We start from the raw sequence: 25,576 nt of genomic DNA, 5'->3' as shown, positions 1-25,576 counted from the left end.
CTGCGATATTTTCTTCAGTTCGCACTCTACGTAAGCGTGTTGGTGGTTTGATGTCGAATAATGTAAATTTGGTTCTAAATTTAGTCACAATAGCTCGAATAGCCGCTTCAGTGGGTCGATTAAACTGACTGTTGAGCTTCCAATATTTTTTGGTAGCTATATGTTGCGAAATAAAAACTAGGTTTTTTAATACGTTATAATTTAATAATAAGCGAAAGGATAAGTAATGTTATGTATACAAATCTTATGCTAAGTAAATGCCTGCGTATACTTTGTATTTTTGTATGTTGTGCATATGTACATAACTGCATTAGACAAGCGAAAGGAGAAGTAATGTTATGTATACATATCTTATGCTAAGTAAATGCCTGCGTATACCTTGTATTTTTGTATGTTGTGCATATGTACATAACTGCATTAGACAAGCGAAAGGAGAAGTAATGTTATGTATACATATCTTATGCTAAGTAAATGCCTGCGTATACCTTGTATTTTTGTATGTTGTGCATATGTACATAACTGCATTAGACAAGCGAAAGGAGAAGTAATGTTATGTATACATATCTTATGCTAAGTAAATGCCTGCGTATACCTTGTATTTTTGTATGCCGTTAAGCGAAAAGGAATATTGTAAGGAATGTATAAAAACTGAAAAATAATATAACATGACATTTTAAGGTGACCAGCTAACATAACATTTTAAGGTGACCAGCTTATATAAATTATAAATATTGGCTATAGTTAAGAAGTTAGTTTGTAGGTTGTGTAGCGGGATTAGCTGCTGCTCCGAACATCCTCCCCCCCGTTGAAAGGTCAGGGCTTTCAACAGAAGCATTTACAGGAAGGACGCACAGCTTATTGATAGCTCTACGTGTAATGCCAGTAGGTGTACGCAAGACGGCTACTCGTGCAACATCGTCAGTTCCAGTGATGAGTTCGACTACCCGTACCAAAGGCCATTTTAGTGGAGCCGTGTTTTCCTCTTTGATGCACACAATGTCGTTGACCTGGATGCTAGGCTGAGGCGTCCGCCATTTAACTCGCTGCTGTAGAATAGTTAGATATTCTTGACTCCAACGCTTCCAGAAAATTTGTTGAATGTAGGATACGCGTTGCCATTGATTGAGCCGGTTATAATTCAGCGACGTAAGATTGGGTTCAGGAAAAGCGGTTGGTGGGCCACCAATCAAAAAGTGACCTGGCGTAAGCACATCAAGATCTTCTGGATTCTCTGAAAGTGGAACAAGAGGAGGCGAATTTATTATAGCTGTTATTTGACATACCAAAGTACGCAATTCGTCAAATCCAAGAATTGAGGACCCAACTGAACGATATAGATGCTGCTTGGCTGTTTTAACCGCTGCCTCCCATAGGCCCCCAAAATGCGGCGAACGAGGCGGTATGAAGCGCCAATCAAATCCATTGCTAATGCAGTAGTTATTAACTGCGCTACGATGATTTTCATTGAGGACTAAATTTCGTAAGTCGTTTAACTCGTTTCTAGCGCCCACAAAGTTTGTGGCGTTGTCTGACCAGATGCAGCTAGGTATGCCGCGCGTAGCGACGAAGCGTTTGAGAGCGCCTAAAAAGGCGTCAGTAGAAAGATCTTTTACTAGTTCTATCCAAATTGCCTTTGTTGAAAAGCAGATGAAGACACTCAGGTAACATTTTTGTGGAGATTTGTTGCGAATTTCAGACTTATAATAAAATGGGCCACAATAATCTACCCCAGTTATCATAAAAGCGCGTGTAGTCTGAATGCGCTCTTTAGGTAAGTCAGCCATGATATGCTCGAGAAGACGCGGTTTTGATCTACAACATATGATACATCTTCGTATGGCTCGCGCAGTAGTTTTCCTTCCTCCTATGGGCCAAAACTGCATGCGAAGAGAAGCAAGCAAAGACTGCGGACCTGCATGGTGGTACTTACGGTGATAATGTGTTATTATGGCGAATGTCAGTGGGTGATCCCTTGGAAGGATGCATGGATGACGTGCTTCAAAGCTGAGCGTTGAATGTCTTAGTCTGCCACCTACACGAATAAGGCCAAAATCATCTAAAAATGGCGACAGCGAAGCGATGGGGCTTGAGGCATGAACACACTTATTGTTTTTCAAAGCCACATACTCGGACCACAACTGCGCCCTTTGAACGATGCGAATCAACAATTGAGTACCGCGATGAATATCCTCAAACGTGAGTTGCGAAGTTCTTGGTGAGATTCTGCTTGTTATAAACTTGTTTACATATCCAAAAATACGTTGCATCTTGCCAAACGAATTTATGTACTTAAAGGATAGTGTTAAGTCGGTTCGATCATTTGACAAGAGCAACACCTTTTGTCGAAGTTCTATAATTTTAGTTTTAGGTGCGCAAAATTGGGGCCAATTGTTGTCAACTTCTCGCAAGAACGAAGGCCCGTGCATCCAAAGTGGAGATTGTGAAAGTGTCGTTGGTGAGGCTCCCTTCGACAAAATGTCAGCAGGGTTTAATTCTGTAGGAATGTAATGCCATTGCATACCCTCTGTAAGTTGCAAGTTGTAAGTTCCGCAAGCAAGGCAGCAGCGCAGAGTTCCAGTTTGGGTATCGTAAGTATCTTCAATGGAGCGACGCGAGCTTTGGAACACAGTAGATGCACTTGCGCGCGGTCATCCATTATCGAACGAATGTAGATACAGGCACCATACGCTTCGATACTTGCATCACAAAATGCATGAATTTCGACGGTGGCTCCAGGCTGCAGTACGTACCGAGGGAATGATAAATGCTGCACTTCGACGAACTCGTTACGAAATGTAGACCAAGCAGTGTTCAGTGAGTGCGGTAAGCTTTCATCCCACTCCAGCTTATCCCTCCACATGCGCTGTAAAAGAATTTTTCCTCTGGTCAAAGTGGGGCCAATGAGTCCAAGCGGATCATAACAACGAGCTAACGTAGATAACGCCGATCGCTTGGAATTCTTGCAAAATTCAGGTTGCGACTTAAACGAAAATAGCAGATTGTCATCAAACGGCTTCCAGATCAAGCCCAATGCCTTGGTGATGTCGCTGCCGTCATTAAACTTAAGCAAGTCTTGTTTATCAGTATCAGGAATATTACGAAGAACATCTGGACTATTGGAACACCATTTTCTTAGCTGGAAGTTACTTCGAGCGAGAATATTCGTTGTTTGTCGTTTGATTTCTTCTACTTCTTCCAAAGTATCGCCACCACTTATCAAGTCATCCACGTAAAAATCTCGAATGATGGTTTGCGAACCAAGTGGATAAACTGAGGATTCATCCGACGCAAGTTGGTGCATTGAACGAATCGCTAGGAATGCTGCAGATTTAGTTCCATATGTTACAGTGTCTAATTTATATATATTTAAGTCATCTTCAGGAGAATCACGCCACAATATACACTGGAGCATGCTATCCGGTGGGTAGATCCGGACACATCTATACATTTTGCAGATGTCTCCAGTGAGTGCAATCGGAAACGTACGAAAACGAATCAAAATATTGAAAAGTTTGGGCTGAATTGTTGGTCCAGTCATGAGTCATCAGAAAATATTTGCACTCATGGATAGCAGAGTTTGGAACTAACGACATGTGATTGAGGTCACGATACTCTTTCATGAATGCACAATATTTTGCCTTGAGCTCAGGATTACGTACGAGTTTTCTTTCTAGGTTTTGAAATCGGCGTCGAGCTTGTGAGTACGACTCACCTAACGAATCTAAATTTAGCTTTGTTGGCAGGCGAACCGAATATGCGCCTGAGGCTAAACGAATGAAATTTTGCTTGAAATGCAACTCACAGTCAAGCTCCTCTTTAGAATTTTTGGAAATCGGTTCAACGACATGATCGATCTCCCAAAACTGCCGGACTAAATCATCCAGCCGATCATCAATATTGATATCTGTAGTTGAGCTGTGACTTGCTATGAATGTTGAAAGTTTGGGGGCCTGTTGCTTACCGCCAGACAGAACCCAACCAAGGCGAGTTTTTTGAAGTAATGGTATTTCAGGTGCTAATTGAATCTGTCCTACGCAAAGTAGCTCATAGAAAAGTCCTGCTCCGATGAGCAGATCAATACGCTGGGGCACGTTAAAACCAGGATCAGCTAGTTGAATGTTTGAGGGTATGTTCCAATTAGCGATGTTTATTGAAGCGACTGGTTGACTATCGGTAATTGTTTTCACCACAACAGCAGTCATATTTGTACAAAAATCTGAAGTCCGCGACTTCAGAACTATATCAACGGAGCACCCATCAGTCGAAAAGCTTGCATCTCCAATGCCGGAGACTGTGACCAATGATTTCGTCCTAGTAAGTTGTAGCTGGTTAGCGAAACGAGTTGTAACGAAGTGAAGCTGCGAACCCGAATCTAGGAGGGCGCGGCAAGGTACGAAGGTTCCAGCACGATTTTTAATTAGAACAATTGCAGTGGCGAGGAGCACAACATCAGGAGAAGGAGTATGAGCATGGGACGTGACAGATAATGATGCAGTCCTAGCATTCGATTCAGAAGTAGTGCAAGGTGCTTGGCACTGAGCAGTTGGTGAAATGGATAACCGATCAAGATGTAACAGTGTATGATGCTTCGCTTGACAGCTGCGACATGGTCCCGATTTGCAGTCCCGAATCTGATGACCTTTCTTCAAACAATTAAGACATAGGTTGAGCCTTTTAGCTTCTTTCTGGCGTAGATTTGGCGACAAATTGACGTAGCGTTGACAACGGTAAATTACATGTTCGGGGGATTCGCAAAATACGCAACTACCTACTGAGCTATTCGAAGCAACAAAAGATTTTCTTGGATTTGTACTCACGCTTTTGAGGACTTTTACCGGAATGCTAGCTTGTGTCTGCAATGCATATTCGACGTTTTCGAGTGTACGACAGCGTTTTTCTAAAAATCCAGCTAGTTGGTTCCAAGAGGGTAGGTCGTTGCTTGTCGAATTCTCCTCCCATTTAGCTTGAGTCACCTTGTCTAACCTTTGCACTATCAACTGAATGAGGATGCTATCGGATATTTGTTCTTTTGAGCCGATAGATTGTAGAGCGCGCATATGCGCGATTGCCTTGTCTGTCAATGCCCGCAACGTGTGTACGGACGAATCCACCCTGTCCAACTCAAATATTCCCCTGATGTGTGCCTGAAAGATAAGACGTTTATTATCAAATCGTTTTTGTAAAAGTTCTAATGCAATTTTGTAGTTAATGTCGTTTATCTCGAGTGATCCCACGGTGTCCAGGGCAGCACCACTAAGGCAAGACCGCAAATGTTGAAGCTTGTCCACTTGTGTCAGTTCACTGTCTTTGTCGATTACAGATGTGAACATTGCGTAAAAATTTGTCCACTCAGTGTAAGCCCCACTAAATTTGGGCAACGTTAGCAGTGGCACACGCGAACGATTTGCGTTTACAATTATAGACTGTGTGTCCGCGGTGTTCATCCGAAAAGTTGAGCAATGTTGTGAAGTACTGCGCTTCCCGATCTCCCGTTGCAGAGTGGCTCTGAGATTGACTAGCGTGGTATCGAATTTGGCAGGTAGGTCACTGGTAATCGACTCGAAGTCCAGTTCCTCCAAACTTGTGTGGGTGACCGAAAAACTGGATTTCAGCTCCACCAATAATTCCAGTATTGCGTTGAGAGCATATTCATCCTTACTGTGCAGATTATCAGGATCCAAGTCGGTGGCTATACTTTCAAGGCGATTAAGTATAGCTTTCGATTTCATCTTCAGAAATGTCACTCGGCCCATAGGCGGACCCATAGTCGGCCCATTGGTTGGACCAACATCATACGTATCGTCTCTTGCTGGTGTACCAGTAGCCGGGCTGAATGGCATGGCGACCAAATAGGTTAACTATAACGCTGCGCGACACGTATAAAAAAAATAGGTGCGTTATACTCGACGACAATGTATACGGTAAAAATAAATGCACCGTATCTAACTGGCCGGAACAACTGTTTTAATAAATTTCGCCACCGGCAACGGGAAAATATGCAACTTTAAATTATTTAATTTAAATTATTAAATTAACGCGAAAAAACACGGCGATCACGTCGGGGTCACCAAATGTTGAGCTTCCAATATTTTTTGGTAGCTATATGTTGCGAAATAAAAACTAGGTTTTTTAATACGTTATAATTTTAATTTAATTGCGTGGCCGTGTTTACAAAAAGTTCAACTGCTTATGATAATTTGCGAATATTTGCACGTATATATATATGTGCATATGTAACTGTATTAGGCAAGCGAAAGGATAAGTAATGTTATGTATACAAATCTTATGCTAAGTAAATGCCTGCGTATACTTTGTATTTTTGTATGTTGTGCATATGTACATAACTGCATTAGACAAGCGAAAGGAGAAGTAATGTTATGTATACATATCTTATGCTAAGTAAATGCCTGCGTATACCTTGTATTTTTGTATGTTGTGCATATGTACATAACTGCATTAGACAAGCGAAAGGAGAAGTAATGTTATGTATACATATCTTATGCTAAGTAAATGCCTGCGTATACCTTGTATTTTTGTATGTTGTGCATATGTACATAACTGCATTAGACAAGCGAAAGGAGAAGTAATGTTATGTATACATATCTTATGCTAAGTAAATGCCTGCGTATACCTTGTATTTTTGTATGCCGTTAAGCGAAAAGGAATATTGTAAGGAATGTATAAAAACTGAAAAATAATATAACATGACATTTTAAGGTGACCAGCTAACATAACATTTTAAGGTGACCAGCTTATATAAATTATAAATATTGGCTATAGTTAAGAAGTTAGTTTGTAGGTTGTGTAGCGGGATTAGCTGCTGCTCCGAACACTGACCATAAAATGGAAGAAGCGCGCGGTAAACTTTCTTAACAGAACACGCATTTTTATAATAAAATTCAATGATTTGCAAGCGTTGTTCGTTTGTAAGACGATTCATGGTTAAACTATAGACCAAACTGAAGATGTTTGACAGTGAAATAAAACACGAAACGTGCGTCAGCTGTTTAAACCAACTTTCTAAAAAGGTAATAAATACAAAATCACCCGTTAGTTATATATATACACTGAAGAGCAAAACTATAACCAAATGTAATACTTTCTATTTTAACATTTTTTTGGCATGTTTTAACAAACCAAATATTTTTTTGCATAACTTTATTGGAATGCATATTAGGGTGTCCGTTATTTACCAATTTGATTATTTTTCTTGCGACGCCCCCTATACTTTTAGTTTTCCGTCTAAGAAAAATTATCAGATCAAAATCAGCTCTTAATATTCAGAATAAACCCCAAACACGATATATTTCCAATTTATATAACATGGGATTTTGCTACTTTTTGGAATAAACTTTTTTTTCCTCTAGTATGCTAATTTACAGCTATGAAAAATACATATTCTGAAGGCAATTTTAACTCTCTACAAAAAAGATCTCAAACAATTTTTCGATAAATTGACTCCTTTAAAAGTTAACCGAAGTTAAAGCTGAACTGTGTGTAAATTTCAGACTTTTTCACTTTTGCAGCAAAGTTATTACTGTTATAGCAAAATTCTGATGTTTATATTATATAAAAAAATGATCAATTTCTATGGTATGAAGATGAAAGATGAAAAAATCCATAAGTCGAATCAAATTTATACCACCTAAGAATGCACGATTTATTTTAGTAAACATGTTTTAGTTAAATTTTTTTTTCTACTCGCTTACAATCTGGATTACATATTGTTTGTCATCTTCACTTCTTGCTAAAACGTTAACATATTCTTCCGACAATTTTACAGCTCTTTCTGCATTGTCATTGACTACTTTTAAATTTCTTACAATTTCTAAACCTCTCAAATATCCAGGATCTTCTACCCATTTACTGCTGTCTAATTGAAGAAAGCTGGTATTAATATCAAATCTTTCAAAAAAGTTTAAAGAATTTTCGTTTATAAAGTAATCAATGTCTTTATTTATGAACCATTTGAAATCATCGGAATTAAATATGAAGCGTTTAGGAGCATCAAACTGATCGTCATCGCTCAATTTTAATGCTTCTACCATTTTTTGCTTTAAACTATAAGATAAACTTTTATCGAAAAATGCTAGAACCCCTGTTTCAGGACTTAAGTACCATAGATGATTCCGATATTTTCTGAAAACTGCATCGGACAGATTTCTATCGATCGTTCTATATTGGTAAACAGATTTGATGAATTCAAGGTCTGGAATTGGTGCAGCTGCAGCTAGCGGTGCAGAGTACCAAAATGGAACATACACAAACACGACGAACAATGCTATGTCCTGAAAACTTTGTTCATATGCTGCGCTTAACTTGAAACTGTCTCGAAAAATATACATTTTCGCCATACATTGGACATCCATCGAGCGTGACGGAATGCCCCCTGTTTATAAAATTTGATTTCTTTGACATTCATTGTGCCTAAAAATATTTTACTTAGCTCTAATAATTCTCGATAATCATCACGAGGTAGCGTAGTATTCAAGTATTCATCAATTTTCGAATTTATTTCTGGTATTTTTTTCTTTTACGACTTTTTTCAATTTATTTTTTTGTATAGATTTATAGTTGTTTTTATCAATAGAAGGCCACTGACTTTGGGAGCGTCGCAAGAAAAATAATCAAATTGGTAAATGACGGACACCTTAATGTGCAAGAAAAAACCAAACCATATGTTGGCAGAAATGCTTGTAAAAATAATTGAAAAAAAAAAAAACATTTCGTAGCAATGGACAAAAATTGATGAATTTTTTCAGAAATATTAGTTGATTAGATACTGTAAATGGAAAAATGTTTGAATAATTTTTATTTGGCTCAGATCCATTGAGCCATGCATGACATTTTTTTTAAATCGAAAGTACAGTCCATTTAATTTAATGTTTGAAGATTATTTCATGCAAATGTTGACCGCGACTGCGCTTCAAATGGTCCATCCGCTTAGTCCACATATAAAGGCTTTAATGTTGTCTTCCAATGCGTTAATTGAAGCAGGCTTGTATGAATAGACATGAGCTTTAACAGAGCCCCACAAAAAATAATCTAAAGGCGGTATATCGCACGATCTGGGTGGCCAATTGACAGATCCCGATCGTGAAATAAAATGTTCACCGAACTCGCCGCTCAACAAGTCCATTGTTACGCGTGTTGTGTGGCATGTGGCATCGTCTTGCTGAAACCACATGTCATGCAAGTCAAGCTCTTGCATTTTGGGCAAAAAAAAGTTGGATATCATTTCACGGTAGCGCTCACCATTCACAGTTACGTTACGATTCGCAGAATCTTTGAAGAAGTACGATCCAATTATACCTCTAGCTCATAAACCTCACCAAACTGTGACCTTTTCTTAATACATTGGTAGCTCTTGCAATTCTTCTGGCTGATCTTCACTCCAAAATCGCTAATTCTGCTTATTTACGTATCCATTGATCCAAAAATGAGCTTCGTCGCTGAACACAATTTTTCGATAAAAAAGTGGATCTTCGGCCAACTTTCCAAGAGCCCATTACCAAAAATTCTGCGTTGCGGTAGGTTGTTGGGCTTCAATTCTTGTACCAGCTGTATTTTGAAAGGCTTCACACCTAAATCCTTTCGGAGAATTTTCCACGTTGTTGAGTAACAGAGGCCCAATTGCTGCGAACGGCGGCGAATCGATAATTGATGGTCATCATTAACAGTGGCCGATACAGCTGCGATATTTTCTTCAGTTCGCACTCTACGTAAGCGTGTTGGTGGTTTGATGTCGAATAATGTAAATTTGGTTCTAAATTTAGTCACAATAGCTCGAATAGCCGCTTCAGTGGGTCGATTAAACTGACCATAAAATGGAAGAAGCGCGCGATAAACTTTCTTAACAGAACACGCATTTTATAATAAAATTCAATGATTTGCAAGCGTTGTTCGTTTGTAAGACAATTCATGGTTAAACTATAGACCAAACTGAAGATGTTTGACAGTGAAACAAAACACGAAACGTGCGTCAGCTGTTTAAACCAACTTTTTAAAAAGGTAATAGCTAAAAAATCACCCGTTAGTTATATATATACACTGAAGAGCAAAACTGTAACAAAATGAAATACTTTCTATTTTAACATTTTTTTGGCATGTTTTAACAAACCAAATATTTTTTTTGCATAACTTTATTGGAATGCATATTAGGGTGTCCGTTATTTACCAATTTGATTATTTTTCTTGCGACGCCCCCTATACTTTTAGTTTTCCGTCTAAGAAAAATTTTCAGATCAAAATCAGCTCTTAATATTCAGAATAAATCTTGCCCCAAACACGATATATTTCCCATTTATATAACATGGGATTTTGCTACTTTTTGGAACAAACTTTTCTTTCCTCTAGTATGCTAATTTACAGCTATGAAAAATACATATTCTGAAGGCAATTTTAATTCTCTACAAAAAAGATCTCAAACAATTTTTCGATAAATTGACTCCTTTAAAAGTTAACCGAAGTTAAAGTTGAACTGTGTGTAAATTTCAGACTTTTTCACTTTTGCAGCAAAGTTATTACTGTTATAGCAAAATTCTGATGTTTATATTATATAAAAAAATGATCAATTTCTATGGTATGAAGATGAAAGATGAAAAAATCCATAAGTCGAATCAAATTTATACCACCTAAGAATGCACGATTTATTTTAGTAAACATGTTTTAGTTAAATTTTTTTTTCTACTCGCTTACAATCTGGATTACATATTGTTTGTCATCTTCACTTCTTGCTAAAACGTTAACATATTCTTCCGACAATTTTACAGCTCTTTCTGCATTGTCATTGACTACTTTTAAATTTCTTACAATTTCTAAACCTCTCAAATATCCAGGATCTTCTACCCATTTACTGCTGTCTAATTGAAGAAAGCTGGTATTAATATCAAATCTTTCAAAAAAGTTTAAAGAATTTTCGTTTATAAAGTAATCAATGTCTTTATTTATGAACCATTTGAAATCATCGGAATTAAATATGAAGCGTTTAGGAGCATCAAACTGATCGTCATCGCTCAATTTTAATGCTTCTACCATTTTTTGCTTTAAACTATAAGATAAACTTTTATCGAAAAATGCTAGAACCCCTGTTTCAGGACTGAAGTACCATAGATGATTCCGATATTTTCTGAAAACTGCATCGGACAGATTTCTATCGATCGTTCTATATTGGTAAACAGATTTGATGAATTCAAGCTCTTGATTCGGTGCAGCTGCAGCTAGCGGTGCAGAGTACCAAAATGGAACATACACAAACACGACGAACAATGCTATGTCCTGAAAACTTTGTTCATATGCTGCGCTTAACTTGAAACTGTCTCGAAAAATATACATTTTCGCCATACATTGGACATCCATCGAGCGTGACGGAATGCCCCCGATTTATAAAATTTGATTTCTTTGACATTCATTGTGCCTAAAAATATTTTACTTAGCTCTAATAATTCTCGATAATCATCACGAGGTAGCGTAGTATTCAAGTATTCATCAATTTTCGAATTTATTTCTGGTATTTTTTTCTTTTAAGACTTTTTTCAATTTATTTTTTTGTATAGATTTATAGTTGTTTTTATCAATAGAAGGCCACTGACTTTGGGAGCGTCGCAAGAAAAATAATCAAATTGGTAAATGACGGACACCTTAATGTGCAAGAAAAAACCAAACCATATGTTGGCAGAAATGCTTGTAAAAATAATTGAAAAAAAAAAAACATTTCGTAGCAATGGACAAAAATTGATGAATTTTTTCAGAAATATTAGTTGATTAGATACTGTAAATGGAAAAATGTTTGAATAATTTTTATTTGGCTCAGATCCATTAAGCCATACATGACATTTTTTTTAAATCGAAAGAACAGTCCATTTAATTTAATGTTTGAAGATTATTTCATGCAAATGTTGACCGCGACTGCGCTTCAAATGGTCCATCCGCTTAGTCCACATATAAAGGCTTTAATGTTGTCTTCCAATGCGTTAATTGAAGCAGGCTTGTATGAATAGACATGAGCTTTAACAGAGCCCCACAAAAAATAATCTAAAGGCGGTATATCGCACGATCTGGGTGGCCAATTGACAGATCCCGATCGTGAAATAAAATGTTCACCGAACTCGCCGCTCAACAAGTCCATTGTTACGCGTGCTGTGTGGCATGTGGCATCGTCTTGCTGAAACCACATGTCATGCAAGTCAAGCTCTTGCATTTTGGGCAAAAAAAAGTTGGATATCATTTCACGGTAGCGCTCACCATTCACAGTTACGTTACGATTCGCAGAATCTTTGAAGAAGTACGATCCAATTATACCTCTAGCTCATAAACCTCACCAAACTGTGACCTTTTCTTAATACATTGGTAGCTCTTGCAATTCTTCTGGCTGATCTTCATTCCAAAATCGCTAATTCTGCTTATTTACGTATCCATTGATCCAAAAATGAGCTTCGTCGCTGAACACAATTTTTCGATAAAAAAGTGGATCTTCGGCCAACTTTCCAAGAGCCCATTACCAAAAATTCTGCGTTGCGGTAGGTTGTTGGGCTTCAATTCTTGTACCAGCTGTATTTTGAAAGGCTTCACACCTAAATCCTTTCGGAGAATTTTCCACGTTGTTGAGTAACAGAGGCCCAATTGCTGCGAACGGCGGCGAATCGATAATTGATGGTCATCATTAACAGTGGCCGATACAGCTGCGATATTTTCTTCAGTTCGCACTCTACGTAAGCGTGTTGGTGGTTTGATGTCGAATAATGTAAATTTGGTTCTAAATTTAGTCACAATAGCTCGAATAGCCGCTTCAGTGGGTCGATTAAACTGACCATAAAATGGAAGAAGCGCGCGATAAACTTTCTTAACAGAACACGCATTTTTATAATGAAATTCAATGATTTGCAAGCGTTGTTCGTTTGTAAGACGATTCATGGTTAAACTATAGACCAAACTGAAGATGTTTGACAGTGAAACAAAACACGAAACGTGCGTCAGCTGTTTAAACCAACTTTTTAAAAAGGTAATAGCTAAAAAATCACCCGTTAGTTATATATATACACTGAAGAGCAAAACTGTAACAAAATGAAATACTTTCTATTTTAACATTTTTTTGGCATGTTTTAACAAACCAAATATTTTTTTTGCATAACTTTATTGGAATGTATATTAGGGTGTCCGTTATTTACCAGTTTGATTATTTTTCTTTCGACACCCCCTATACTTTTAGTTTTCCGTCTAAGAAAAATTATCAGATCAAAATCAGCTCTTAATATTAGAATAAACCTTGCCCCAAACACGATATATTTCCAATTTATATAACATGGGATTTTGCTACTTTTTGGAATAAACTTTTTTTTCCTCTAGTATGCTAATTTACAGCTATGAAAAATACATATTCTGAAGGCAATTTTAACTCTCTACAAAAAAGATCTCAAACAATTTTTCGATAAATTGACTCCTTTAAAAGTTAACCGCAGTTAAAGTTGAACTGTGTGTAAATTTCAGACTTTTCACTTTTGCAGCAAAGTTATTACTGTTATAGCAAAATTCTGACGTTTATATAAAAAAATTATTAATTTCTATGGTATGAAGATGAAAGATGAAAAAATCCATAAGTCGAATCAAATTTATACCACCTAAGAATGCACGATTTATTTTAGTAAACATGTTTTAGTTAAATTTTTTTTTCTACTCGCTTACAATCTGGATTACATATTGTTTGTCATCTTCACTTCTTGCTAAAACGTTAACATATTCTTCCGACAATTTTACAGCTCTTTCTGCATTGTCATTGACTACTTTTAAATTTCTTACAATTTCTAAACCTCTCAAATATCCAGGATCTTCTACCCATTTACTGCTGTCTAATTGAAGAAAGCTGGTATTAATATCAAATCTTTCAAAAAACTTTAAAGAATTTTCGTTTATAAAGTAATCAATATCTTTATTTATGAACCATTTGAAATCATCGGAATTAAATATGAAGCGTTTAGGAGCATCAAACTGATCGTCATCGCTCAATTTTAATGCTTCTACCATTTTTTGCTTTAAACTATAAGATAAACTTTTATCGAAAAATGCTAGAACCCCTGTTTCAGGACTTAAGTACCATAGATGATTCCGAAATTTTCTGAAAACTGCATCGGACAGATTTCTATCGATCGTTCTATATTGGTAAACAGATTTGATGAATTCAAGGTCTTGATTCGGTGCAGCTGCAGCTAGCGGTGCAGAGTACCAAAATGGAACATACACAAACACGACGAACAATGCTATGTCCTGAAAACTTTGTTCATATGCTGCGCTTAACTTGAAACTGTCTCGAAAAATATACATTTTTAAGCAATAAAGTGCTTTGGACATCCATCGAGCGTGATGGAATGCCCCCTGTTTATAAAATTTGATTTCTTTGACATTCATTGTGCCTAAAAATATTTTACTTAGCTCTAATAATTCTCGATAATCATCACGAGGTAGCGTAGTATTCAAGTATTCATCAATTTTCGAATTTATTTCTGGTATTTTTTTCTTTTAAGACTTTTTTCAATTTATTTTTTTGTATAGATTTATAGTTGTTTTTATCAATAGAAGGCCACTGACTTTGGGAGCGTCGCAAGAAAAATAATCAAATTGGTAAATGACGGACACCTTAATGTGCAAGCAAAAACCAAACCATATGTTGGCAGAAATGTTTGTAAAAATAATTGAAAAAAAAAAACATTTCATAGCAATGGACAAAAATTGATGAATTTTTTCAGAAATATTAGTTGATTAGATACTGTAAATGGAAAAATGTTTGAATAATTTTTATTTGGCTCAGATCCATTGAGCCATGCATGACATTTTTTTTAAATCGAAAGTACAGTCCATTTAATTTAATGTTTGAAGATTATTTCATGCAAATGTTGACCGCGACTGCCCTTCAAATGGTCCATCCGCTTAGTCCACATATGTATAAAGGCTTTAATGTTGTCTTCCAATGCGTTAATTGAAGCAGGCTTGTATGAATAGACATGAGCTTTAACAGAGCCCCACAAAAAATAATCTAAGGGCGGTATATCGCACGATCTGGGTGGCCAATTGACAGATCCTGATCGTGAAATAAAATGTTCACCGAACTCGCCGCTCAACAAGACCATTGTTACGCGTGCTGTATGGCATGTGGCATCGTCTTGCTGAAACCACATGTCATGCAAGTCAAGCTCTTGCATTTTGGGCAAAAAAAAGTTGGATATCATTTCACGGTAGCGCTCACCATTCACAGTTACGTTACGATTCGCAGAATCTTTGAAGAAGTACGATCCAATGATCCCTCTAACCCATAAACCGCACCAAACTGTGACCTTTTCTTAATACATTGGTAGCTCTTGCAATTCTTCTGGCTGATCTTCACTCCAAAATCGCTAATTCTGCTTATTTACGTATCCATTGATCCAAAAATGAGCTTCGTCACTGAACACAATTTTTCGATAAAAAGTGGATCTTCGGCCAACTTTCCAAGAGCCCATTCACCAAAAATTCTGCGTTGCGGTAGGTTGTTCGGCTTCAATTCTTGTACCAGCTGTATTTTGAAAGGCTTCACACCTAAATCCTTTCGGAGAATTTTCCACGTTGTTGAGTAACAGAGGCCCAATTGCTGCGAACGGCGGCGAATCGATAATTGATGGTCATCATTAACAGTGGCCGATACAGCTGCGATATTTTCTTCAGTTCGCACTCTACGTAAGCGTGTTGGTGGTTTGATGTCGAATAATGTAAATTTGGTTCTAAATTTAGTCACAATAGCTCGAATAGCCGCTTCAGTGGGTCGATTAAACTGACCATAAAATGGAAGAAGCGCGCGATAAACTTTCTTAACAGAACACGCATTTTTATAATAAAATTCAATGATTTGCAAGCGTTGTTCGTTTGTAAGACGATTCATGGTTAAACTATAGACCAAACTGAAGATGTTTGACAGTGGAACAAAACACGAAACGTGCGTCAGCTGTTTAAACCAACTTTTTAAAAAGGTAATAGCTAAAAAATCACCCGTTAGTTATATATATACACTGAATAGCAAAACTGTAACAAAATGTAATACTTTCTATTTTAACATTTTTTTTTTTGGCATGTTTTACCAAATATTTTTTTTTGCATAACTTTATTGGAATGTATATTAGGGTGTCCGTTATTTACCAATTTGATTATTTTTCTTTCGCCGCACCCTATACTTTTAGTTTTCCGTCTAAGAAAAATTATCAGATCAAAATCAGCTCTTAATATTAGAATAAACCTTGCCCCAAACACGATATATTTCCAATTTATATAACATGGGATTTTGCTACTTTTTGGAATAAACTTTTTTTTCCTCTAGTATGCTAATTTACAGCTATGAAAAATACATATTCTGAAGGCAATTTTAACTCTCTACAAAAAAGATCTCAAACAATTTTTCGATAAATTGACTCCTTTAAAAGTTAACCGAAGTTAAAGTTGAACTGTGTGTAAATTTCAGACTTTTTCACTTTTGCAGCAAAGTTATTACTGTTATAGCAAAATTCTGAAATGTTTATATTATATAAAAAAATGATCAATTTCTATGGTATGAAGATGAAAGATGAAAAAATCCATAAGTCGAATCAAATTTATACCACCTAAGAATGCACGATTTATTTTAGTAAACATGTTTTAGTTAAATTTTTTTTTCTACTCGCTTACAATCTGGATTACATATTGTTTGTCATCTTCACTTCTTGCTAAAACGTTAACATATTCTTCCGACAATTTTACAGCTCTTTCTGCATTGTCATTGACTACTTTTAAATTTCTTACAATTTCTAAACCTCTCAAATATCCAGGATCTTCTACCCATTTACTGCTGTCTAATTGAAGAAAGCTGGTATTAATATCAAATCTTTCAAAAAAGTTTAAAGAATTTTCGTTTATAAAGTAATCAATGTCTTTATTTATGAACCATTTGAAATCATCGGAATTAAATATGAAGCGTTTAGGAGCATCAAACTGATCGTCATCGCTCAATTTTAATGCTTCTACCATTTTTTGCTTTAAACTATAAGATAAACTTTTATCGAAAAATGCTAGAACCCCTGTTTCAGGACTTAAGTACCATAGATGATTCCGATATTTTCTGAAAACTGCATCGGACAGATTTCTATCGATCGTTCTATATTGGTAAACAGATTTGATGAATTCAAGGTCTGGAATTGGTGCAGCTGCAGCTAGCGGTGCAGAGTACCAAAATGGAACATACACAAACACGACGAACAATGCTATGTCCTGAAAACTTTGTTCATATGCTGCGCTTAACTTGAAACTGTCTCGAAAAATATACATTTTCGCCATACATTGGACATCCATCGAGCGTGACGGAATGCTCCCGGTTTATAAAATTTGATTTCTTTGACATTCATTGTGCCTAAAAATATTTTACTTAGCTCTAATAATTCTCGATAATCATCACGAGGTAGCGTAGTATTCAAGTATTCATCAATTTTCGAATTTATTTCTGGTATTTTTTTTCTTTTAAGACTTTTTTCAATTTATGTTTTTGTATAGATTTATAGTTGTTTTTATCAATAGAAGGCCACTGACTTTGGGAGCGTCGCAAGAAAAATAATCAAATTGGTAAATGACGGACACCTTAATGTGCAAGAAAAAACCAAACCATATGTTGGCAGAAATGCTTGTAAAAATAATTGAAAAAAAAAAAACATTTCGTAGCAATGGACAAAAATTGATGAATTTTTTCAGAAATATTAGTTGATTAGATACTGTAAATGGAAAAATGTTTGAATAATTTTTATTTGGCTCAGATCCATTGAGCCATGCATGACATTTTTTTTAAATCGAAAGTACAGTCCATTTAATTTAATGTTTGAAGATTATTTCATGCAAATGTTGACCGCGACTGCGCTTCAAATGGTCCATCCGCTTAGTCCACATATAAAGGCTTTAATGTTGTCTTCCAATGCGTTAATTGAAGCAGGCTTGTATGAATAGACATGAGCTTTAACAGAGCCCCACAAAAAATAATCTAAAGGCGGTATATCGCACGATCTGGGTGGCCAATTGACAGATCCCGATCGTGAAATAAAATGTTCACCGAACTCGCCGCTCAACAAGTCCATTGTTACGCGTGCTGTGTGGCATGTGGCATCGTCTTGCTGAAACCACATGTCATGCAAGTCAAGCTCTTGCATTTTGGGCAAAAAAAAGTTGGATATCATTTCACGGTAGCGCTCACCATTCACAGTTACGTTACGATTCGCAGAATCTTTGAAGAAGTACGATCCAATTATACCTCTAGCTCATAAACCTCACCAAACTGTGACCTTTTCTTAATACATTGGTAGCTCTTGCAATTCTTCTGGCTGATCTTCACTCCAAAATCGCTAATTCTGCTTATTTACGTATCCATTGATCCAAAAATGAGCTTCGTCGCTGAACACAATTTTTCGATAAAAAAGTGGATCTTCGGCCAACTTTCCAAGAGCCCATTACCAAAAATTCTGCGTTGCGGTAGGTTGTTCGGCTTCAATTCTTGTACCAGCTGTATTTTGAAAGGCTTCACACCTAAATCCTTTCGGAGAATTTTCCACGTTGTTGAGTAACAGAGGCCCAATTGCTGCGAACGGCGGCGAATCGATAATTGATGGTCATCATTAACAGTGGCCGATACAGCTGCGATATTTTCTTCAGTTCGCACTCTACGTAAGCGTGTTGGTGGTTTGATGTCGAATAATGTAAATTTGGTTCTAAATTTAGTCACAATAGCTCGAATAGCCGCTTCAGTGGGTCGATTAAACTGACCATAAAATGGAAGAAGCGCGCGATAAACTTTCTTAACAGAACACGCATTTTTATAATGAAATTCAATGATTTGCAAGCGTTGTTCGTTTGTAAGACGATTCATGGTTAAACTATAGACCAAACTGAAGATGTTTGACAGTGAAACAAAACACGAAACGTGCGTCAGCTGTTTAAACCAACTTTTTAAAAAGGTAATAGCTAAAAAATCACCCGTTAGTTATATATATACACTGAATAGCAAAACTGTAACAAAATGTAATACTTTCTATTTTAACATTTTTTTTTTGGCATGTTTTACCAAATATTTTTTTTTGCATAACTTTATTGGAATGTATATTAGGGTGTCCGTTATTTACCAATTTGATTATTTTTCTTTCGACACCCCCTATACTTTTAGTTTTCCGTCTAAGAAAAATTATCAGATCAAAATCAGCTCTTAATATTAGAATAAACCTTGCCCCAAACACGATATATTTCCAATTTATATAACATGGGATTTTGCTACTTTTTGGAATAAACTTTTTTTTCCTGTAGTATGCTAATTTACAGCTATGAAAAATACATATTCTGAAGGCAATTTTAACTCTCTACAAAAAAGATCTCAAACAATTTTTCGATAAATTGACTCCTTTAAAAGTTAACCGCAGTTAAAGTTGAACTGTGTGTAAATTTCAGACTTTTTCACTTTTGCAGCAAAGTTATTACTGTTATAGCAAAATTCTGATGTCTATATTATATAAAAAAATGATCAATTTCTATGGTATGAAGATGAAAGATGAAAAAATCCATAAGTCGAATCAAATTTATACCACCTAAGAATGCACGATTTATTTTACTAAACATGTTTTAGTTAAATTTTTTTTTCTACTCGCTTACAATCTGGATTACATATTGTTTGTCATCTTCACTTCTTGCTAAAACGTTAACATATTCTTCCGACAATTTTACAGCTCTTTCTGCATTGTCATTGACTACTTTTAAATTTCTTACAATTTCTAAACCTCTCAAATATCCAGGATCTTCTACCCATTTACTGCTGTCTAATTGAAGAAAGCTGGTATTAATATCAAATCTTTCAAAAAAGTTTAAAGAATTTTCGTTTATAAAGTAATCAATGTCTTTATTTATGAACCATTTGAAATCATCGGAATTAAATATGAAGCGTTTAGGAGCATCAAACTGATAGTCATCGCTCAATTTTAATGCTTCTACCATTTTTTGCTTTAAACTATAAGATAAACTTTTATCGAAAAATGCTAGAACCCCTGTTTCAGGACTTAAGTACCATAGATGATTCCGAAATTTTCTGAAAACTGCATCGGACAGATTTCTATCGATCGTTCTATATTGGTAAACAGATTTGATGAATTCAAGGTCTTGATTCGGTGCAGCTGCAGCTAGCGGTGCAGAGTACCAAAATGGAGCATACACAAACACGACGAACAATGCTATGTCCTGAAAACTTTGTTCATATGCTGCGCTTAACTTGAAACTGTCTCGAAAAATATACATTTTTAAGCAATAAAGTGCTTTGGACATCCATCGAGCGTGATGGAATGCCCCCTGTTTATAAAATTTGATTTCTTTGACATTCATTGTGCCTAAAAATATTTTACTTAGCTCTAATAATTCTCGATAGTCATCACGAGGTAGCGTAGTATTCAAGTATTCATCAATTTTCGAATTAATTTCTGGTATTTTTTTCTTTTAAGACTTTTTTCAATTTATTTTTTTGTATAGATTTATAGTTGTTTTTATCAATAGAAGGCCACTGACTTTGGGAGCGTCGCAAGAAAAATAATCAATTTGGTAAATGACGGACACCTTAATGTGCAAGAAAAAACCAAACCATATGTTGGCAGAAATGTTTGTAAAAATAATTGAAAAAAAAACTTTTCATAGCAATGGACAAAAATTGATGAATTTTTTCAGAAATATTAGTTGATTAGATACTGTAAATGGAAAAATGTTTGAATAATTTTTATTTGGCTCAGATCCATTGAGCCATGCATGACATTTTTTTTAAATCGAAAGTACAGTCCATTTAATTTAATGTTTGAAGATTATTTCATGCAAATGTTGACCGCGACTGCGCTTCAAATGGTCCATCCGCTTAGTCCACATATAAAGGCTTTAATGTTGTCTTCCAATGCGTTAATTGAAGCAGGCTTGTATGAATAGACATGAGCTTTAACAGAGCCCCACAAAAAATAATCTAAAGGCGGTATATCGCACGATCTGGGTGGCCAATTGACAGATCCCGATCGTGAAATAAAATGTTCACCGAACTCGCCGCTCAACAAGTCCATTGTTACGCGTGCTGTGTGGCATGTGGCATCGTCTTGCTGAAACCACATGTCATGCAAGTCAAGCTCTTGCATTTTGGGCAAAAAAAAAGTTGGATATCATTTCACGGTAGCGCTCACCATTCACAGTTACGTTACGATTCGCAGAATCTTTGAAGAAGTACGATCCAATTATACCTCTAGCTCATAAACCTCACCAAACTGTGACCTTTTCTTAATACATTGGTAGCTCTTGCAATTCTTCTGGCTGATCTTCACTCCAAAATCGCTAATTCTGCTTATTTACGTATCCATTGATCCAAAAATGAGCTTCGTCACTGAACACAATTTTTCGATAAAAAGTGGATCTTCGGCCAACTTTCCAAGAGCCCATTCACCAAAAATTCTGCGTTGCGGTAGGTTGTTCGGCTTCAATTCTTGTACCAGCTGTATTTTGAAAGGCTTCACACCTAAATCCTTTCGGAGAATTTTCCACGTTGTTGAGTAACAGAGGCCCAATTGCTGCGAACGGCGGCGAATCGATAATTGATGGTCATCATTAACAGTGGCCGATACAGCTGCGATATTTTCTTCAGTTCGCACTCTACGTAAGCGTGTTGGTGGTTTGATGTCGAATAATGTAAATTTGGTTCTAAATTTAGTCACAATAGCTCGAATAGCCGCTTCAGTGGGTCGATTAAACTGACCATAAAATGGAAGAAGCGCGCGATAAACTTTCTTAACAGAACACGCATTTTTGTAATAAAATTCAATGATTTGCAAGCGTTGTTCGTTTGTAAGACGATTCATGGTTAAACTATAGACCAAACTGAAGATGTTTGACAGTGAAACAAAACACGAAACGTGCGTCAGCTGTTTAAACCAACTTTTTAAAAAGGTAATAGCTAAAAAATCACCCGTTAGTTATATATATACACTGAATAGCAAAACTGTAACAAAATGTAATACTTTCTATTTTAACATTTTTTTTTTTTGGCATGTTTTACCAAATATTTTTTTTTTGCATAACTTTATTGGAATGTATATTAGGGTGTCCGTTATTTACCAGTTTGATTATTTTTCTTTCGACACCCCCTATACTTTTAGTTTTCCGTCTAAGAAAAATTATCAGATCAAAATCAGCTCTTAATATTAGAATAAACCTTGCCCCAAACACGATATATTTCCAATTTATATAACATGGGATTTTGCTACTTTTTGGAATAAACTTTTTTTTCCTCTAGTATGCTAATTTACAGCTATGAAAAATACATATTCTGAAGGCAATTTTAACTCTCTACAAAAAAGATCTCAAACAATTTTTCGATAAATTGACTCCTTTAAAAGTTAACCGCAGTTAAAGTTGAACTGTGTGTAAATTTCAGACTTTTCACTTTTGCAGCAAAGTTATTACTGTTATAGCAAAATTCTGACGTTTATATAAAAAAATTATTAATTTCTATGGTATGAAGATGAAAGATGAAAAAATCCATAAGTCGAATCAAATTTATACCACCTAAGAATGCACGATTTATTTTAGTAAACATGTTTTAGTTAAATTTTTTTTTCTACTCGCTTACAATCTGGATTACATATTGTTTGTCATCTTCACTTCTTGCTAAAACGTTAACATATTCTTCCGACAATTTTACAGCTCTTTCTGCATTGTCATTGACTACTTTTAAATTTCTTACAATTTCTAAACCTCTCAAATATCCAGGATCTTCTACCCATTTACTGCTGTCTAATTGAAGAAAGCTGGTATTAATATCAAATCTTTCAAAAAAGTTTAAAGAATTTTCGTTTATAAAGTAATCAATATCTTTATTTATGAACCATTTGAAATCATCGGAATTAAATATGAAGCGTTTAGGAGCATCAAACTGATCGTCATCGCTCAATTTTAATGCTTCTACCATTTTTTGCTTTAAACTATAAGATAAACTTTTATCGAAAAATGCTAGAACCCCTGTTTCAGGACTTAAGTACCATAGATGATTCCGAAATTTTCTGAAAACTGCATCGGACAGATTTCTATCGATCGTTCTATATTGGTAAACAGATTTGATGAATTCAAGGTCTTGATTCGGTGCAGCTGCAGCTAGCGGTGCAGAGTACCAAAATGGAACATACACAAACACGACGAACAATGCTATGTCCTGAAAACTTTGTTCATATGCTGCGCTTAACTTGAAACTGTCTCGAAAAATATACATTTTTAAGCAATAAAGTGCTTTGGACATCCATCGAGCGTGATGGAATGCCCCCTGTTTATAAAATTTGATTTCTTTGACATTCATTGTGCCTAAAAATATTTTACTTAGCTCTAATAATTCTCGATAATCATCACGAGGTAGCGTAGTATTCAAGTATTCATCAATTTTCGAATTTATTTCTGGTATTTTTTTCTTTTAAGACTTTTTTCAATTTATTTTTTTGTATAGATTTATAGTTGTTTTTATCAATAGAAGGCCACTGACTTTGGGAGCGTCGCAAGAAAAATAATCAAATTGGTAAATGACGGACACCTTAATGTGCAAGCAAAAACCAAACCATATGTTGGCAGAAATGTTTGTAAAAATAATTGAAAAAAAAAACATTTCATAGCAATGGACAAAAATTGATGAATTTTTTCAGAAATATTAGTTGATTAGATACTGTAAATGGAAAAATGTTTGAATAATTTTTATTTGGCTCAGATCCATTGAGCCATGCATGACATTTTTTTTAAATCGAAAGTACAGTCCATTTAATTTAATGTTTGAAGATTATTTCATGCAAATGTTGACCGCGACTGCGCTTCAAATGGTCCATCCGCTTAGTCCACATATGTATAAAGGCTTTAATGTTGTCTTCCAATGCGTTAATTGAAGCAGGCTTGTATGAATAGACATGAGCTTTAACAGAGCCCCACAAAAAATAATCTAAGGGCGGTATATCGCACGATCTGGGTGGCCAATTGACAGATCCCGATCGTGAAATAAAATGTTCACCGAACTCGCCGCTCAACAAGACCATTGTTACGCGTGCTGTATGGCATGTGGCATCGTCTTGCTGAAACCACATGTCATGCAAGTCAAGCTCTTGCATTTTGGGCAAAAAAAAGTTGGATATCATTTCACGGTAGCGCTCACCATTCACAGTTACGTTACGATTCGCAGAATCTTTGAAGAAGTACGATCCAATGATCCCTCTAACCCATAAACCGCACCAAACTGTGACCTTTTCTTAATACATTGGTAGCTCTTGCAATTCTTCTGGCTGATCTTCACTCCAAAATCGCTAATTCTGCTTATTTACGTATCCATTGATCCAAAAATGAGCTTCGTCACTGAACACAATTTTTCGATAAAAAGTGGATCTTCGGCCAACTTTCCAAGAGCCCATTCACCAAAAATTCTGCGTTGCGGTAGGTTGTTCGGCTTCAATTCTTGTACCAGCTGTATTTTGAAAGGCTTCACACCTAAATCCTTTCGGAGAATTTTCCACGTTGTTGAGTAACAGAGGCCCAATTGCTGCGAACGGCGGCGAATCGATAATTGATGGTCATCATTAACAGTGGCCGATACAGCTGCGATATTTTCTTCAGTTCGCACTCTACGTAAGCGTGTTGGTGGTTTGATGTCGAATAATGTAAATTTGGTTCTAAATTTAGTCACAATAGCTCGAATAGCCGCTTCAGTGGGTCGATTAAACTGACCATAAAATGGAAGAAGCGCGCGATAAACTTTCTTAACAGAACACGCATTTTTATAATAAAATTCAATGATTTGCAAGCGTTGTTCGTTTGTAAGACGATTCATGGTTAAACTATAGACCAAACTGAAGATGTTTGACAGTGGAACAAAACACGAAACGTGCGTCAGCTGTTTAAACCAACTTTTTAAAAAGGTAATAGCTAAAAAATCACCCGTTAGTTATATATATACACTGAATAGCAAAACTGTAACAAAATGTAATACTTTCTATTTTAACATTTTTTTTTTTGGCATGTTTTACCAAATATTTTTTTTTGCATAACTTTATTGGAATGTATATTAGGGTGTCCGTTATTTACCAATTTGATTATTTTTCTTTCGCCGCACCCTATACTTTTAGTTTTCCGTCTAAGAAAAATTATCAGATCAAAATCAGCTCTTAATATTAGAATAAACCTTGCCCCAAACACGATATATTTCCAATTTATATAACATGGGATTTTGCTACTTTTTGGAATAAACTTTTTTTTCCTCTAGTATGCTAATTTACAGCTATGAAAAATACATATTCTGAAGGCAATTTTAACTCTCTACAAAAAAGATCTCAAACAATTTTTCGATAAATTGACTCCTTTAAAAGTTAACCGAAGTTAAAGTTGAACTGTGTGTAAATTTCAGACTTTTTCACTTTTGCAGCAAAGTTATTACTGTTATAGCAAAATTCTGATGTTTATATTATATAAAAAAATGATCAATTTCTATGGTATGAAGATGAAAGATGAAAAAATCTATAAGTCGAAT

At 35.8% G+C, this 25,576-nt stretch overlaps 1 protein-coding gene across 1 annotated transcript; it reads right to left on the bottom strand.

Moving 5' to 3' along the window:
* Nucleotides 1–749: 749 nt before the first annotated feature.
* LOC129251222 (uncharacterized) lies at nt 750–1,784 on the bottom strand. Its single transcript, XM_054890576.1, has one exon. It carries the CDS (start codon nt 1,782–1,784, stop codon nt 750–752), a length of 1,035 nt encoding a protein of 344 aa, XP_054746551.1.
* Between the last annotated feature and the right edge of the window lie 23,792 nt (nt 1,785–25,576).

The sequence above is a fragment of the Anastrepha obliqua genome, unplaced genomic scaffold, assembly GCF_027943255.1.
Source record: "Anastrepha obliqua isolate idAnaObli1 unplaced genomic scaffold, idAnaObli1_1.0 ptg000009l, whole genome shotgun sequence".
NCBI lineage: Eukaryota > Metazoa > Arthropoda > Insecta > Diptera > Tephritidae > Anastrepha > Anastrepha obliqua.
The sequence above is the reverse complement of the archived record's forward strand: the minus strand, read 5'-3'. Positions and strand labels throughout refer to the sequence as shown.

Bases quoted from the DNA above. Each gene is read 5' to 3' on its own strand.
- LOC129251222 (XM_054890576.1), bottom strand. From the start codon at position 1,784: ATGGCTGACTTACCTAAAGAGCGCATTCAGACTACACGCGCTTTTATG.